This window comes from Leucopleurus acutus (assembly GCF_964270905.1).
Source record: "Leucopleurus acutus genome assembly, chromosome: 11".
NCBI classification, from domain to species: Eukaryota; Metazoa; Chordata; class Mammalia; order Artiodactyla; family Delphinidae; genus Leucopleurus; species Leucopleurus acutus.
Genome location: NC_139152.1, coordinates 42,724,417 through 42,743,515, shown reverse-complemented (window position 1 = coordinate 42,743,515; position 19,099 = coordinate 42,724,417). Strand labels below are relative to the sequence as shown.

The 19,099-nt window shown below is 46.5% G+C and overlaps 1 protein-coding gene across 1 annotated transcript in view; it reads right to left on the bottom strand.

Moving 5' to 3' along the window:
• The window catches only part of ACVR1B (activin A receptor type 1B), a gene marked incomplete at its 5' end in the record, with an annotated part of 32,326 nt that extends 16,603 nt beyond the window's left edge, over positions 1–15,723 (bottom strand). The window contains one exon of the mRNA XM_082851002.1: positions 15,633–15,723. Within this exon, the coding sequence (XP_082707128.1) occupies positions 15,633–15,723 (91 nt within the window). The remainder of the gene's footprint in view (positions 1–15,632) is intronic.
• Between the last annotated feature and the right edge of the window lie 3,376 nt (positions 15,724–19,099).

Here is a 19,099-nt window from a genome sequence, read left to right as displayed (position 1 = left end):
GGCTCTAGAGCGCAGCCTCAGTAGTTGTGGTTCGCGGGCTCTAGAGCGCAGGCTCAGTAGTTGTGGTGCACGGGTCTAGTTGCTCTGCAGCATGTGGGTTCTTCCCACACCACGGCTTGAACCCGTGTCCCCTGCATTGGCAGGTGGATTCTTAACCACTGCGCCACCAGGGAAGCCCTGGATATCTCTTTTAAAAGCAATATATATATATATATATACATACATATATATATATGTATAAATTTTTTTTTCTTTCAAATAGGTAGTGCACACAATCATCTCTGGAACTAGTGAGTTTGGCTGGGTGTGTATTATCCGTAAGTGTGCACTGTTGACAGGAAATTACTGTAAATGAATTTGGTGCCTCTGAAAGCCAGCTCGGCAGCCCTGGAATCTGAAATCCTTTATTTATCCGTCTAACAAGAATAGCACAGACAGCAGCCGTTGGTTCTCCCCAGCACTGTCTCCCATGAGCCTAACCCAGCCCTGACCCCTTGGGATGGGCAGGAGGGTGGCTTGAGCCACTAGGATACTGAGGTCGGGACTCACAGTGCTGAACAAAGCATTCACCCAGCGGGGATGCAGGTGGCAGGGCCCACCCGAGACCCCGACTGGACACTAAGCGAATACTATCTGGATCCCAAGAGGGAACATATTCAAACTATGGCCCCTAGAGAAGAGACATTTATGACCAGTCCCGTGAAAAACCAGCCTGTCGTAACTCACCCCTTTCGGCTGTAAACAGTCTATCTTTGTCTCTTCCTCTAAAACACTGGAAGGCATCTCCTGGCTTTTCAAGTCCAAAGACAGATTCTAAATATCTCAGGGTCCAGCCCCCTCCTTCCCCAGGCTCTCTGTAAGTGACACGATCCTTGCCATCCCCACCGAGGAAACAAAGGAGGGCGAGCACAGGCAGGTAAGTGGACAGTGTGGACCTTCACTGCACCGCCTGTGGGATTTTTCTCACAGCGTCTGATCAGAACCCTTTCTTCTGGGAGAAATTCCAAAACACGCAGCTACCTGCTGAAGGGCTCGGGTAGTGTTCTATTTTAAAGGCAGGAAGTTTAAAGCAGGTACCCTTTAGACTAGGATCCCAAACATGAAAGGAATTTTAAAAGTAAATTCCTCCTAAACTTCCTTCTTCTTGCTAACTGAAGTTTACTTCTGCGACTCTGAGAACACTCAGCCCAAACCGCTTTGTCTCACCCTGGAGTCCTGACTACTCATCCACGAGCGCAAACGCCCATTTCTCTTGGTGTCAATGGGGACATTCAGGCACAAAAGGGGTCCCCGTGGCGCGCACACCTCTCAGTACACGCGCCCCGACGTCCGGCGATGAGAACAGCCTCAGGTCTATTTTGGGAAGCAAGAAGGGAAAGTGAACAACTCCCAGAGGGCTATTCTGAGCACAGTGGGACACGCGGGCCAGACCCGCAGCCGCCTTTGGAAAAGCAGCTAACTTCAGAGTCCGTCAATTAGCAGGCAGCGAACCAGAGCCTCTGCTCCCAGACACGCACTCTCCTTTCCTTGGTTCATGGCCTCTTTCACAGTGATTCATTCTGGAGAACGAGCACACCCACACGTGGCTCATTATTTTTGGGAAGTACTTAAACAATCTTGGTGTAAGACAGGAAAGAACAAAAGTGGTGAAATCTATGCTAGACGGGACGAAGGACGGAACTGGGAGCAGGGCCATGCGGCTTTGTGATAAGGGATTGGGCAATAAGCCCCTGACTCTATCTGGGCTTCGGCCGCCCAGCCAGAAAATACCATTTATGTTACAGAGATGGTATGAAGATCAGCCCACATCTGCTAAGTGCCGTGGGTACGCTGAGAAGACTGCTCACATCTGTGTACATCTCTGCTTTTACAGAGTGAGAAGTCTGAAAAAGCTATTTTTGCAATAACCATCACTACTGCCCACACCCCTGCAGAGGTTTCAGTTACTCTCACTAGAGCCACAGCAGAGCATCATGGCAGGAACAGGCCACACAGACCCAGTGCTCAAATACCAGCTCTAGTGTTAGTCACATGGCCTTGAGCAAGTTAGTAACCTTCCTGAACCCCAGCTGCCTAATCTGTAAAGTGGGACTGTTAATTAGTTCACAGGACTATGTAAGAATTACATGAAATAAGAGATTTAAAAAGTGCTCAGCAAATAGATGCTCAATGCATTTTAATCCCTCCCTTCAGTGTAAAACTCAAGTAAACACATCCACGTACAATGTGTCTCTCTAACCACTAATTAGGAAGTGACAGCAAGACCACAGCAAGGAACTGCTGTTTGAGTCTCAGCTCTGCCAGTAACTGGTCGCGTGGTTTTGGGCAATTCATTTAACCTTCCTGAACCTCATTTTCCTCACCATTAACCAGAAAGAAGGGGTTGAACCAGATGACCTCTAAAATCCTCCACTTGAAATCTGAATCTAGTTTGTTTTTAAATTCACATTGTCTGGATCACTGATTCAACACTGGGAAGTTCTGCTTTAATTCCATATACCTTTTCCTGAACTTTAAAGACAGACTAGTCTTTAAATTGTCTTCTGTTAATATTCATTTTTCATTGAAACAAAGTAAGTGACAATAAAATTACAAAACATCTGAATTTACTAAAACTCCACTAGTACACTACATCACAAACCTAATTGTGATTTCTTTGAAAAGTTAAATCTGGACTAATGATAACAGCCCTTTATAATCTGTTTCATAGTGACTCATCAAGTGAAATCCGCCTACTACACATGTGTACATAAACAACACATACCTAAAACTCCCAGTGTTCCATCACCAAAGAGTTACGCAGTAGAAACAACACAATTAGGAAAGCCGATGGCAGAAGAGTAACAAAATCAATCTACAGAAAAGCAATTAAAAAGTGGTCAGAGTGAAATTCTCACTAGCACAGCATTTTGTTATAACAGGCGAGTCAAACCTGAACTAAAGACATTTTGGCAGGATTTGAACGTGGTGCCAAAGTATGATTAGGAGGCGGTCTGTGGTAGGATGTCAAAGCAAATTTGATTTGTGAGACAGGATGTGTTTGGAGGAAGGCTGACAAGTCCCGACCTGGGCAGACTCTGCCTCACTGCATGTTATGTAGGCACTAACACACTGGGCCTGAGCAAAGGCAGGCCCACCGCAGGCCCCTCTCTCCTGCCCACGGCATACTCTAGGAGGATACAGTAAGGCTGTTGCTCACTGGAAATTCCCAAGAACCACCATCCAGGACTAAACTCACAGCCACTCAATCCACATCACCGGGGGACAGGATGTGGGAGGAGCAGGGTGGGGGCACCGACCTCAAAAGGTAAGAGGCATGCTGCAAAACACCCACCTTTGTGCTGGTAGATGAAGGTCCACGAATGTTTTAAAGCTACAGTTTCTATGATTTTTAGATTATGTATATGCTCCCTGGGGATGGTAAGTTTCATCAATTTAGCGTGGAACAGGGTCCCATTTAGGGACACTAAACCTGCCTCTTCCAAGCTTCACTGGGCAACCTTCTAGTTCTACAGGAGCTAAAATGTGGTGCCCAAATAGCCCGTGCCACCCTTCCTCTTCATGATTTTACAACTTGATCATAAGCTGCCTCTGAGCCCTCATCTTACCAGATGACAGCATCCATCAGGCAGGCCAAACTGATAAGAACAGCCTATTACAACCCATGATTATTTTAATTATTCTTCCATGGACCCTATCCAAACTCCCTACAGCTTACTTGGGATAGAACAAAGACTACAATTCTACACAACTCTGTGATCCTGAATAGCCAAGATGATCTTGGGAGGAAAAAAAAAAAGAGAAAGAGAACAAAGTTGGAGGGCTCACACATCCTGATTTAAAACTTACTACAAAGCTACAGTTATCAAAACAGTATGCTACTCCCCGAAGTACAGACTATAAATCAATGGAATAGAATTGAGAGTCCAGAAACAAATCTATACATCTATCATCAACTGATTTTCCACAAGAATGTCTACAACATTTTGGGGGTGGCAAGACTAGTCTTCAACAAACGGTGCTGGACAACCAGAAATCCACATGCAAAAGAATAAAGTTGGACCGTTACTTCACACCATATACAAAAATTAACTCAAAGTAAGTCAAAGACCTAAATATAAGAGCTAAAACTTATATTCGAAAACTTCTAAAACTTTTAAAATGAAAATAGGGGTATATCTTCATGACCTTGGATTTGGCAACAGTCTCCTAGATATCACACCCAAAACGCAAGGAACAAAAGAAAAACAGATGAATTGGCCTTCACCAAATTAAAAATTTTTTGTGTCTCAAAGGACAATATCAAAAGAGTGAAGAAAAGAGAACTTACAGAATGGGAGAAAATATTTGCAAATCATGTATCTAGTAATGGTCTTGCACCCAGAATATGTAAAGAACTCTTAAAACTAAACAACAGGGCTTCCCTCATGGCGCAGTGGTTAAGAATCTGCCTGCCAATGCAGGGGACATGGGTTTGAGCCCTGGTCCGGGAAGATCCCACATGCGGCAGAGCAACTAAGCCTGTGCACCACAACTACTGAGCCTGCACTCTAGAGCCAGCGAGCCACAACTACTGAGCCCTCGTGCCACAACTACTGAAGCCCACGCACCTAGAGCCTGTGCTCCGCAACAAGAGAAGCCACCACAATGAGAAGCTCGTGCACCGCAAGGAAGAGTAGCCCCCGCTCGCCACAACTAGAGAAAGCCCGCATGCAGCAACAAAGACCCAATGCAGCCAAAAATAAATAAATAAATTTATATTAAAAAAAACCTCAACAACGACAAAAAATAATTTTAAAACAGGCAAAGGACCTGAACAGACATTTCTCCAAAGATATACAAATGATCAAAAAGTACATGAAAAGATGTTCAACATCATCTCAAATGCAAATGAATTTCAGATTCAAATGTAAATCAAAACCACTTGACACCCACTAGGAAGGCCATAAGAAAGTGTTGCTGCAGACTCACAGGAAACTGGGACCCTATACACTGACAGTAGGATCATAACCCGGTGCAGCCACTATAGAAAACAGTTTCATGGTTCCTCGGTAAGTTAAACATTGAACTACCATGTAACCCAGCAATTCCACTCCCAGGTGTATATCCAGAAGATTGAAAACAAGTGTTTAAACGAAAACTTGTACTCGAATGTTCATAACAGCACTATTCACAACCATCAAAAGGTGGAAACCCAAATGTCCACCAAACATAGAAAGGATAAACAAAATGTGGTATATTCATATGATGGAGTATTACTCAGCTATAAAGGGGAATAAACTACTGATAGTCACTACACTGTGGATGAACTCTGAAACATGATGTTAATTGAAGGAAGCCACATACTGTATGGGTCCATTTATATTAAATATCCAGAAAGCATTATGAGTGGTTGTTAGGGGCTTGGGGGAGAAGATGGGGAATGCTGGCTTAATGGGTTACTGGGTTTCCTTCAGGGTAAAGAAAAAGTTCCGGAACTACAGAGTGGTGATGGTTTGGGTACCATTATGAAGGTACTTAACACCACTGAATTATACACTTCAAAATGGTTAAAAATGGTTATATGTGTTCTACCACAATTTTTAAAATACCATAAATCTCTGTAAGATAGTATGTATAATATAATCTCAATTACAAAACAATAACAACAAAAACCTAACACGAGCATACCAAAAAAAATGGAGGTACAGTGTCCTTCCGATGTCCCAGGAACCTGTAAACTCCTAAAGGAGGGAACCAGTGTCCTTCTCTTCTTCATTTTCTCACTGGTATCCAGCACAGTGATCAGCAAATAGCGCCATGATTAATAAGTCTCATTCAACAGATCTCAGCCTAGCAATCTGAGAGGGAAGGGGCTCTGCCAGAGTGGACATGCTTTTATCCGTTTTATATACCTGTCTACATTTTCATTTCTGAAAGAGTTTTACTGCTTTAAGAAGACAGAAAGAAAAAAGAAAGGGCTTCCCTGGTGGCGCAGTGCTTAAGAATCCGCCTGCCAATGCAGGGGACACGGGTTCAAGCCCTGGTCCGGGAAGTTCCCACATGCTGCGGAGCAACGAAGCCCATGCTCCACAACTACTGAGCCTGCGCTCTAGAGCCCGCGAGCCACAACTACTGAAGCCCGCGAGCCTAGAGCCCGTGCTCCGCAACAAGACAAGCCACCGCGATGAGAAGCCCGCGCAACGCAACGAAGAGTAGCCCCCGTTCGTTGCAAACAGAGAAAGCCCGCGTGCAGCAACGAAGACCCAACGCGGCTAAATATAAAAATAAATAATTTTTTTTAAAAAAAGAAAGAAAAAAGTTGTTCAGTAACTACTGATTTAGACAACTGCCAAAATGTTTATGAAAATCTTGAATCGGGTTTGAAAATGGAGGTGTCTGGCACTAAACTATCAAAGTAGAGGTAATGTTTGTTTCTCCAGGGGGTGGGGGGTTGGGGAGAAGACAGCGGGTGAGGCTGCAGAACTGACACAGTACCAGGCAGAAAAGTCCTGCTGCATTAAAATACAGCAATCAGATGCTATTGCTAACAAAGAATCAAGTTGCATTTCCAGCCTTCACAATCATCAGAATTAGATTGTGAAACTACACTAAAATAAAACAAAACAAAAACTCTTAAGCACCCAAGAGCCATGATAAAGTCAAATTTTACATGTGTAGTTGGTGGTATCTAAAACATCCAAAAAGTATACTGGTAAAAAGCACTTATGAAAAACATGTAACTGACTTAATAAAGGAAGCTATTTGTATGACGAGGGGGAAAAACACACAGATTTAACAATAAGACATTTGATAAGCTTGGTGTTTAATTCCAACCTGGGACAAGGTCTCAGAGTGGGTTTTGCGTAAGAGAAGGGTGTCTGAAAAGCCAGCTCCACACTCTATCTATTCTACAAACTGCCTTTCTGACATTCTACTTGGAGACAAACCCAACCCCAGAGAGCTGTTTAAACAGGTCACCCTTACGCCTCAGGTCCAGAGAATGAAAGCTTCGTTCTCACTCAAAAAAGACGTTTGATGTTTATGCTAAGGAGACCTGTCACTGCGACTTAACTTACGGCTGACTGTAAATGCCTGAACACCTAGCAAGGGCCCACCTGCTGCCCAGGAGAGCGCCAAGGTAAAGCTGGAAGGAGTGGCATCACTATGACAGAGCATGTCCAGTGCTCCTGGGACCTAAATGTACAGACTCAGCTGTCACATTCAGGCTGCCTACTAGTAACCTGGTATTTCTCCTTTACTGACACGTTTATATTGACACGTACAGCCATTCTGTTTTCTTTCTTTGCTGTACTTAAGCAGACACGCTCGTGGCTCGTTAGAGCAGGGGAGGGTACTTACCAGTGGCAGTCCTCTTTGCTTCCTGACCTACTTACTATACTATGGATGTGTGGAGAGCCCACAGTGTACATCACAGTTTTGAGGGAGAAGAGGGGTAGGAATGACTGTTTCAGGCAACTGGGACAATGAAGGAGAAAACAAAATCAGCCAGGACGGAGAATAAAACTAAAGAGGTTGAGATCAAGTTCATCTGGCTGGAATAAAATGGGCAGGTGGTAGAATAAACAGAGTAGAATAAACAGAGATGCAAGAGGTGAGGTAGGAAGTGCGATTAGGATGTTCCAAGTAACTCACAAATGTTTGCAGCATTTCGAGAGACTGGGATAAAAAACTGTACATACAGGAGACAATAAAATTACAGCAGGACAGAACCAGAATTATTTACCTAGGATTTTGCTGAGAGGATGGAAAAGAGATGAATGAATTCAATTAAATTATTAAGTACTTAAAATACGCAAGGCTCTGTGATAGGACGAAGACATATAAAGAAAAATAAGGTAGCTCCTAGCATCAATTTTTATGGGGTAGAGAAGCGAGAGTGGGAGAAGCAGAAAACTATAAACCAGTGTGAACCTCTATACCACTGATATGGACCAAAGAGAAAAGCAGAGAGGATGGAGTCACTGGCTGGGGGATAGGAGGAAGACAAAGTGGGTCCCACACTGGAGGATGGCTGGATTTGGACTAGGCTAAGAAGAGAAGGCCAAGACCAAGAAAAGCACAAGGCATGTTAGGTCCAAAGTAAACAGATGTGACAACAATGCCATGGTTCCAGTCAGAGACAAGGGCAGTAAGGGAGACTAGGCCAGACTGCGTGGACTGTGATGCCAGGCTAAGGGGTCTGGAGTTGATCCTGGAGGCCACATAAAAGTGACACAGAAGGTGCACTTTCCAAAGTTAAATCCAGTGGTAGGAAGGATGACAAGGGAGAGACAGGAGGCAGGGACTGGTTAGAAAGCTACTTTAATAGTCATTACAGTACATAGTAGAGTACAGGATTTAGAGCATGTGCTTTGGAGTCAGACAGACTTTAGGTCCACTGCTTAACCTCTCTATGTCCCAGTTTTCTCACCTGTAAAATGGGGATGAGAGTGCCTCAGAGAATAGTTGTACAGAGTAAGCGATGTAGCACAAAGGCTCCGTGTAACACTTGAGTAGATGGCATACATTCAGTAGATCAGAGGCTTTTATCACTACTGTCATCCTAGTGAATGAGAAGGGTCAGAGCTCTTTGTGGTTTTATGGTTCTTCTAACAAGCAGAAGTCAATTTGTGTGTAAACGTCTCAGTGGCAAGGACAGATTCGTTCCTCAGTACCCCTCTCAACATTAAGCTTGGCCCTGCATATTAGGAATGAACGTTGACTGAATGTGATTCAAGCTTATCTACTACAAGCGTAGAATGTACTGTCTACAAACATACACCAAGACAATATGCAGAGATTTGGGGTGAGGCAGGTTCAACACAAATACTTATGTAAAAAAAATATCCTTCAATTCACAGATTCCTCAACTCAAAACATCAAAACCATCTAAAAAGTTTATCTCCAAAGCACCCACAATCTCCTCTCTCCTCCAAACACTCACAGATATCTAGGAAAAGGTAACAGGCAGTAGGTGAAAGCCACAGGTGGTCAAAGGACTTCTTTCCACAGGCAAGGTCCATCCATGGGATGACAGGTCTCAAGGCGCCTCAAGCCTATCTTGGGAGAGTCCTGTTGTTTCCCTCTGCTGTTTTCCTTCTCCTCACATCACCATCTGACTCACCACACACACATTTTTAAAAGCAACACCTATTTACTATTTCACAGTTTCTGTAGGTCAGAGTCCAGGCGCAGCATGACTGAGGTCAGCCGGGGCTGCTTTCTCACCTGGGGCTGGGGCCTCTCCCAAACTCACTCGTTGCTGCCGAACTCTAATGCCCTGTGGAAGAAGGACTGAAGCCCCCGTTTCCCTCCTCGCTGATGGCCAGGGACCACTCAGCTCCTGAAGTCAGCCTGCAGTTCCTGCTCACGTGGCTCCCATGGGCAGTTCACACATGGATGTTTACTTTCTTCCAAGCCAGCTGGAGCATCTCTGCCTTCCTCTTCTGCAATCAGCTGAGAAAATGCTCTGTTTTCAAAGGGCTAGCTTGATTAGGTCAGGCCCACCACGACAGCCTGCCTATCTGGAGGCGCACTGACTTAATCCCATCACAATACAGTTGACCCTTGAACAACTCAGGGGTTAGGGGCACTGACCACCATGGAGTCAAAAACCCAAGTATAACATAACGATCATCCCTCTGGATCTGTGGTTCCGCACCCATGGATTCAACCAACCTGGGACCGTACAGTACTCTAGTCTGTATTTACTGAAAGAAATCCAAGTATAGGTAGACCCATGCAGTTCACACCCACGTTGCTCAAGGGTCAACTGTACCACCTGCATTCATGTGCGACTGAGTAACTGGGAAAAGGTGTGTATATACCTAAGGCTAGGAAACTTGAGGAGAGGAGAGCCGCGGGGGGGACTGTGGTAGACAGAATCACCTTGTATTTTATTTCTTTATTGTCTATTTCACCAGCCAGAAGGTACACTTCACCAAGGAAAGCATTTGTCTCCTTTTGTTTACTGTTGTATCCCTGCACCTACAGCAGTGCCAGGTATATGGTAGGTGCTCAAGGGTTAAAGGAACCCTTAGATCACCATAGCAGTATTCGATATACGTATATATATACCTGTTTAGTTTATTCACAGGCTGGAAATGGGACTCCTAACTGTATACATTAAACTTTTGGTTCAGTGAAACCATTCAGGAATCCTGGAAATTCCACATGATATAATTTTCTCTCTGCCACAATCATTGTATGGCTTTTAACAAGATACAGTTGATTCTCGTTATTCATGGATTCGTATCTGTGAATCTGCCCACTTGCTAAAATTCATTTATAACCCCCAAATCAATACTCTCAGTGCTTTCATGGTCATTTGCAGACATGCGCAGAGTGGTGAAAACTTTGAGTCACCCAATGCACACGTTCCCACTGAGGCTGAACAAGGCAATGCTCTGGCTTCTTGTTTCAGCTCATACTGTTAACATGTGTCCTTCTCATGGTATGTTCAGTGCCAGGCTTTTTGTGTTTTTTCTTGGTGATTTCACTGTTTAAAACAGCCCCCAAGAGCAGTAGCTTAGTGTTCTGAAGCTCGAGAAGACAGTGACGTGCCTTACGAGAAAGAAAGTACATATACTGAATAAGCTTCATTCAGGCACGCATTATAGCGCTCTTGGCCCTGAGTTCAATGTTATTGAGTCAACAATGTAAATTAAATGAGGTGTCTTTAAACAGAAACACGAACAACACAAGGTTATGTACCAATCAGCTGATGAAAACGTGTGACCAGCAGCTGCAGGGAACCAACCCTGTGTCTCCCCCAGGAGCAGTGGTCCAGTATTTGCGAATCCTGTGTTCAAGTGGGCCTCACAGAACACAGTTACGGCAAATAACACAACCTGACTGGATTAGCCCCATTTTACAGATGAAACAGTGAAGCGGACAGGGATGTGACGTGGCAGCCCCCCACGCACTCCAGCACACCATCCTGCTTTATTTCCTTCACAGCCCTCATGACTGATAACTGTGTTTACTCATTTATTTTCGGTCTGAGCCACTGCAATAGTCAGTTCCATGAGAGTTCGGGATTCTTGTCCACCTTGTTCCCTGTTACCTCCTCATGCCAAGAACCATTCCAGGCACATAACCAACCGAACGAATAAAGAAACCTCCTATATGTAATTGTGTAAATATTAGGGGGATTGATACTTTAAAGGGAAAGGCAGTTACTTTCATTGTGTTAAATTCAAAATATTTAGCGAGACAAATGCAGGCTTCAGACTAAGTGGAGAGGGAAGAAAACCCGAAAAGAACACCAGAGCTGCCTGAAGTGGCGCTGTCTCAGACACCCGTGGGCAGGTACGACTGCTGGGGGTGGCAGCTGCACAGCTGCACCACGCTCCCGAGACTCTACAGAGGAAGAAGAAAGCTACACTCTGGAACGGTATTTATCCGCGACGGAAAAGCCAGCAAAGCAGAGAGAACAGGCAAGAGCAGAGATGCTGCCTCCAGGCCCAGCCGCAGGTTGGACCACGTGTGAGAGAAGCTGAGGAGAGCAAAACCCAAGAGCTGGACTCGAACCTGGCCGTGATGCCGCCCCTGCAGAGTGACAGAAATGTAGCCGAGACTGCCGGGGACTGGCGGCTCCGGAGCCAATTCCCTTCAAAGGTTTGGACACTCCTAGGCCAGGCGGAACTGATGGGCTCCGGAGGCCCGCAGCACTTCCAGCATCGGGGGGAACTGATGAGCAAAAGGACTCCAGGATTTTCTTCTTGTGAATACAGAGAGGAAAATGAGGTAAGACCCTCTTACATCAACCCTACTGTAACAGACAAATAGCACAAGAACTCGAGACAAAGAGGCGGGATTCCAGAATTAATGTTCACGGCTGCTCTGAGCAAAAACTGAACAGTAAACAATAAGGATTTCAAAATTAAAACAAAAGAGCCACTCCAGTATTCTAATTTAACCTTCAAAAATAAAGAAGATCTCAAGCACCGTGGACTGAGAATTCCATTCCACCTCAACACCCCGCACTCCTGAGTTATTATGAGAACAGACTGCGAGGCAATTCAACTCGTGCTCCGAAATGCAACAAGCAGCTTCAGCAGGCCATGCTGGAAGAGGCAGCGCCTCATCATCACCTCCTGATTCATATTCTGGTAGCAAGGTTACAATTAGCTCACCGGTGGAGAATACACCTATTTATAACACAGCAGTCCACCTGAAAGACACAATCATCTAAAAAGGTTTTTAGACAAAAATGAAGCACAGCTTCTTCCTGTACTGACTGCAGATTCCCAAGGTCCTTTCCGATGAAGTCCTCAGTCTAACCTTCCTGTGTTCACAGGCACCATTCTGGCCACCTCTCAGCCTCCATGTTCTTATGTAACATTTACATAGTGCCATAAACATACCCGGAGTTGCGTAAGAATTAAAACGTTGCCAAACCAATAAAGCCTAAAGCAGGTCACTCCCTCCAGACTGCCTTTGATTAGCAAAGGTATGCTGCCCGGCCTAAGATGTAAGGGCCTGTCAAGAGACAGAAATTAACTTGAGGAAATCTGAACCGGGTCCACAGAAATGCACAAAGAAGAAGAAATTAACCACACTGTGACATATGATGCTTCTATCAATCCCAAGAATTACTCTGCCCCATAAGATAAAAAGTAACCCAACATTGCCTGGTCTCTGAAGTCAGAAACTGTGTCTAAAAATACCTCCCAGCCAACTGGCTATCAGTAAGTCAGTCTCGCAAATGTCCCAATAAGAGCGGCACAGACTAGTTCCTTACTTTACAAAGGCAAAACTGAGGCAGTCACAGAAAGGTTAAGTGCCTCATTCAAGGACAACCTGTAAGGGAGCAAAGTTCAGGGGCTGGAAACCAGCCTCCTCCCTCCATCTGGCTCTAACCTTTAACCAGAGTAGCCATTTTATTGTTTTAATCACATCTGTTCCCGGAGCTCTTAACAAAACTAATCTGAGATTCTCTTTTTCTCTATGAGAGTTCACTTTCACCGTAGTTCGAATTCATGTCCACTCAACAAAATTACAAGACTTGGCCTGAAAGTAAATGTTTAGTTTACTCACAGAAATTAAAAATATTCCTATCAGAGCCTCAAATGTCTCCCTTGTTGCTTTTGTCTTAAGAAATAAATATCACGCTCCCCTGCTACTAATTCAATTTTAGATTTTCAAGTACTAATGTGAAAATTCCAAAGGCAGGCCTTAAAACATGGCCCACCTATCAAATGATGCTGTTTATAACCTGGAACTCATGCTTCTTATCACTGGCCTTTTACTAAGTCGACATTAGTTCACTACTTAACGCAGACACCGACCCCTTGCTGCCCTCGTGTCCTGTCCAAGTACCAGGCATCAGGGCTGGCTGGTTCTGCCATTCCTCCAGCCCGCCTCGAGGATCACAACAGAGGAAGTGCAGAGGAGGACAGCAATCAACTTCTTGTTATCCCACAGCCTCTACTTTCCCAGAACTGATGTCTTACTTGAAGCCTTTTGCAACAGTGGTCTCTGTAGCATGCACTATTGGCAACTAGATGTGTCCCGGAAAAAACTGTAGTGTCTGGCCAAATTTAAAGGCCTTCGAGAATGCTTGCTGGACACACAACCTAATTTCCAATTTACCAAAAAAAGAAAGCAACTTCCTATTATGCCCACCCATCCTCACGCCAACAACATCCATTTCAGGAAGGTTACAGAAAATGAACTCTGCCCCATTCAGAACCAGCTGGATTATCAATTAAACGTTCAAGGCTCACAACAAGAAATATCCCACCAGACACTACACCAAACCAACAGGGACACGGCTGTTAAAAATCTTGGATATATTAGGAACAGGATAAAAATTCCTATGGAAGGAATTTAAAGATTTATTCATCACATGTAAAATAACAAACCTGAAGGCTGAGTCTCCTTACTTACTACCCTACTAGAGAAACAACATCGTGTTACACACTCCAAGAACATGGCCCATAATAAGGCCCAGTAAACAACATTCATGAAAACCATTAATTTACCACCAATGTCAGACTGTGTACATACACCTTCACCATGTCTATCAGACCCCACGACACATTACCTATGCCACAGAGCGGCGAAGACCCAGGAACACGGCATGAGGCGCCTTAGCAGAAGCATTAGCCTGTGAACAAAGACCCCACCGCACAGGCTGCACCACTGGGAACAAATATCAAGGCTGGAGGTAATGAACTTGTTTTTGAGACTCCAAAGTGGGATGAGGTCTTTTGTTGATTGTCTGGTTTACGAAGGAAGCCAGAACCCACCTAAGAACCATTCTTTTTAGTGGAGAGAAGAGAGCCACAGGACATACATTTGATCTCCCACTGCTGGAAGGTTAGGGGCTGCTGAGAAGTCAAAGCAGCAGGCTTTGTACATCGGGAGCCGATACAGGCCTGGATCAGCTCTCCCAGATCTATCTGTGGGTCAATAATCAGTTCAATATAACTGCCAAGTATAACCTTCATCTGCTACCCCAATGCCAACACGCATTTGAGACGACACCCTTAAGTTAAATATTTTAGGGTTTCATCTGCTCTCCTCAAGCCCCCCAAGCCTCACAAACAAGACACCCAGCTGAGTGTCCCACAGAAAGGGGCTACCTCTGCAGCGGGAAGGGTGCGGGTGCTACCAGGGAGCAGAAGCCTGTGGGGTTTGGAAGGTAAGGGGTGTGTGAGGTGGGGGAGTGTGTAGGGAAGGGGCTGTGCTGGAAGGTAAATAAATCCTGCCCAAGGGCCGGGAGCCGCTCCAGTGCTGGGGTCTTTAAATGATCTTGGGGGTGGGAGGCAGGTTCTAGGATGTCACCTGAAAGGCATCCACAAAGTGAGGAAGTGAATGGGCCCCCTGGGGTAGGGTGGGAGAGGCGAGGTGAAAAGCAAATACACCTAGATGCAGATTAACTGTTCTGGAACTAGGTTTCCTAGGGTTCGAGAGATTCCAAAGCCAAGCTCCCAAAACGTTTAGGGCCCTGTTGGTCCTATTGCCTCCACAGAGCTTCCGCGGGGCATGTGTATTGGAGGGGTGGGGGGGCTGGCCCCACTGAACTCAAGGGACTGCGCGAAGGGGAAATGTGACTCGCTTTCCCAGAACATTAGAGAGGAAGGATAAGGAGGGGAAGAGGCACCCCGAGCGCAGGAGCTCAAGGAAAGGTTTGAGACCCCTTCCCCTTTCATCTGAGGTGCGCAAGGACTCTCAACATGAGGATACCTCGGAGAGGCAAAGACCCCATCGCCCGAGCCCCACAATCTTGGCGGGAGAAAAGGCGCCCCCCAAGGAGCATCTGGAGAGAGGGAATGAAGACCACCGCCCCTGGAAATGCTGAGGGGCAGAAACGTGGACCTCCAAATATTGGGGAAGGAAGCCCGCACTCCCCTCTATGGAACATGGGGGTGCTGGGAGCGCGACCCCCGAGAGCGCCCCGAATCCAGTTTCGCCGGGAAGAGGGATCGGGTCCCCAGGGGCCCGGCGTGAGCTCGGTCCCGTCTGGACGGCCGCGCCTCGGGGGTCGGGGAAAGCCGACTGGGGGTCACCGCGACTCCCCCGCGCCCCCCGCCCGGCCATATTGAGTGCGTGGGGAGGGGGCGCGCTGTAGCCAGGGGCCGCTGCGCGAGGCCTCGCCCTCGCCCGGCCCTCTCCATCCTGGCCCCCGCCCCGGGACTCACCCTGGATCCCCCGCGGCCCGGACCCGCCGCTGCCGGCCAGCAGGAGAACAACAAGGAGGAAGAAGGAGGAGGCTCCGGCCGACTCCGCCATAGTAACCACCACCACCGCCGCCGCCGCCGCCGCCGCCGCAGCCCAGCAGCGCCCAGCGCGCGCGCGCGCCCCCGGCGCCTCCCCTCCTCCCGCGGCCCGGCTCCCGCCTCCCTCTTCTCCGCCCGGCGCCGGCACGTGCACTCCCGGCGGAGCCGGCGCCGCGGCCGCCGCGCGCGCCCCCGAAGGGCGGGGCCGGGTGCGCGCGGGCGCCCGCCTTAAAGGGGAGTGTCCCAGTTAAAGGGGTGGGAGGGGTTCGCGCCTCGGCCAACCTCACCCGTGGGTGCAGAGCGCGGCGCGGGGGAGGCCGAGCCGGACACGCGACTTCTGCTCTGTCCTGCGCTCCCCGCAGCGCAGCGTGATCTTAACGGCACCGACCCCCATACCCCGCATCGAATGTTCTACGAGTGCCGTGCGTGTTCCCGTTCCCTTCATCCCTACTGCTTAGCCTCAGGCTCCCGTCACGTCCCATCGCGATCGTCGCAACCGTCTCCTAACTAGTCTCCCAGCCCCAAGTGGCCCCCCTGCGATCCGCGGGACGCAGAGCCACCTGTGTGATCGAATCATGGGATGCCCCTTTTCAGAACATACCGGGCTTTTTAATGACAGTACTCAGTCTTGGTGAGGGTGCCGTGTGAAGCACTCCCACTCTGCGGCAGGTAGAACCCTTTTGGTAAACAATTTGGCATTACGTATAAAATGTCTTAGAATATTCATATCCCTATCCCCTGTCTTCAAGAAATAACAGAGATGAGGACAAATATTTGTGAGAAATGTTAACTGTTGCATGTTCATCATTGTAAAAAAGCTGGAAACAAGTACTCAATAACAGAAGACAAATTATGGCCCATCCATATGATGGAGCATTATTTAGTAATTAAAAATTATGTTTGTAAAAATAATGACGTGAGAAAATGTCCATGAGATGTTAAATGCAAAAACAAAATACAAAACTATTTACAGTACTGTTCTAATTTTGTTGACACTATATATCTGCATGGAAAAAAGACTGAAAAGAAATTGCCAATATTATCACCAGAATAATTTTTTACTTTTTCTGTAAACATTTCAGTATTTTCTAAATATTTTACAAAGAAGCTAGTGTTACTTTCAAATTTAGAAAAAAATGCTTATAAAAGGTAAACTGAATCACCCATATCTTTCTGAAAAGAGGTCACTTTCCTTAGCTTGAAAAAGCGCTTGAGATCACAAAAAGGACAGGGTTTTGGACCCAGAGTTCTGGATCTGAAACCTCCTTTTCTTACTAACTGGCATGAAAACGTAGGCAAGCTTTTTAACCTCTCTAAGCACAATTTCATCATCTGAGATGTAAGGGTGGAGAGGATGACCGAAGGTGGGAGTCGGGGTACGGGGGAGCTTCTCAAATGGAATCCCCACCTTTGAAGTTGTCACAAACCTGAAGAACACCCCTCCTCATATAAAGAAAAAAACTGGACTGTAGACACGCTCCCCAGACACAACTCACACACAAACACACATGTGCAAAGTCTTGCAGAGGCACCATGTACACAAGGGTCAGTAGCTGGATGAGCAAACACCTTATTTTTATACTGCTCTGCCTCAGGCCCCCAAAATGGGCATTCCCCCCTCCATTTTATCTAACTGGTCTCCCAAACTCTGTTCCACCCACCCTTAAGGGCTCCCAGCTGTGGTGGGCACAGTGTAAGGTTACTGTGTTAGTTTCCTAGGGCTGCCTTAACAGAGTACCACAAACTGGGTGGCTTAAAAGAACAGAAATTTATTGTCCCAATTCTGGAGGCTAGAAATCTGAAACTAAGGTGTCAGAAGCCCCATCCTCTCTCTGAAGGCTCTAGGGAAGAATCCTTTCTTGTCTCTAGTTTCTGGTGGTTCCCAGAATTCTTAGTGTTGCTTGGCTTGTGGAAGCATAACTTCAATCTCTGCCTCTGTCTTCACATGGCTGTCTTCCCTCTGTGTCTGTATCTCTGTGTCGAAATTTCTCTCTTCTTATGAAGACACCAGTCATCAGATTAGAGCCCACCCTAATCCAGTATGAGTTAAAATCATTTTAACTTGATTGCATCTGTGAAGATCGTATTTCCAAATAAAATCACATTCACAGGTTCTGAGTAGACATGAATACTGGGGGCACACTATTCAACACAGGACATTCACCAACACACGCAGTTGGGAAGGGAAAGCTGACCCCTCAGGAGCACATTACTGAGACCAAGGGAGAGGAACTGTCCTTCCTTATACCTTGCTAAGTGCTGCCACTGTGGCTGCAAGACCAAGAGTCGCAGAGGGGACCTGTGGTTGCTTCACTCCTGAATTACAAGGGCAGTCACATAGCTGAAGGCACAGCCCAGGGAATCAGAACGCTGGGTCCACAGACCAAATACCAGCTCACCTGATAGCCTTTGACTGTGGACAAGATATTTTACCCCCCTAAACCTCAATTCCCTCATCTGTAAATTGGAACTGATGTTAGTTCTACCTCATAGAGATATTGTGGGGATGGAGGAAGATACTGTCTTTAAAGCATTTGGCACGGTCTCTGACACCTAGGAAGTGATATAAAAAGAAAAGCTATTGTGATGATGATGATTTAATCTTTACTATAATCCTATGAAGTGGTTGAGGCATGTCAGGGTGTGCTCAATTTACAGGTGAGGCAACTGAGACCTAAGGAAGGTAAGCCACTCGCCCAAGCTCATGTCTAATTTAGTGCTGAAGCCACAGCCTCCTGGTCCTGTGCTTCTTCAACATCACAGCATCTCATGCTTTTCCAGAGACTGGTTTTCAAGAGCCAGCTGAAGGTGGGAAATTAGACTTGATGGGGTTGGGGAGGGGTGCGTTATATTCCTCATACCCTATTCCTGAGAGTTTGCAGCAACTCCTCAAGTCAGAGTTTTACCAGATGATGCATCTACCTTCCCTTTTAGGTCCCAAGCAGTACGGAGACAGACCGCCCAACCTCCCTGCGCTCCCTCCCACAGCCTGGCTCTCCTCCCATCCCTGAAGACCTCAGCAAAGCATCCACTTCTGTAAGCCTCCTGAATCTTAGGACTGGACCCACATCACATCTACGAACTACTCATCCGCCTGGCTCTGTCCCTTTGTCATGGGATTCCCCAGAGCTACCAGGATTTACTTCTCCGGGGAAAAGTCTTACTCCCCAGGCTCCACTGACTAGACCACCCAGTGTCACAGCTGCCATCTTGTTTACAACACACCAAGACACTCCACGGCAGTGAGAGGCCCGCGTACCGCAAAAAAAAAAAAAAGATACCAAGGTAAAATTGCCCGATGTTTAGGCGTGGCAGTACATGCGGAGAGTGGAGGGTGAAGGGGGCTGGTGGTGGAGCTGAAAAGTAATGTGGGAGAGAGAGACAGAGGT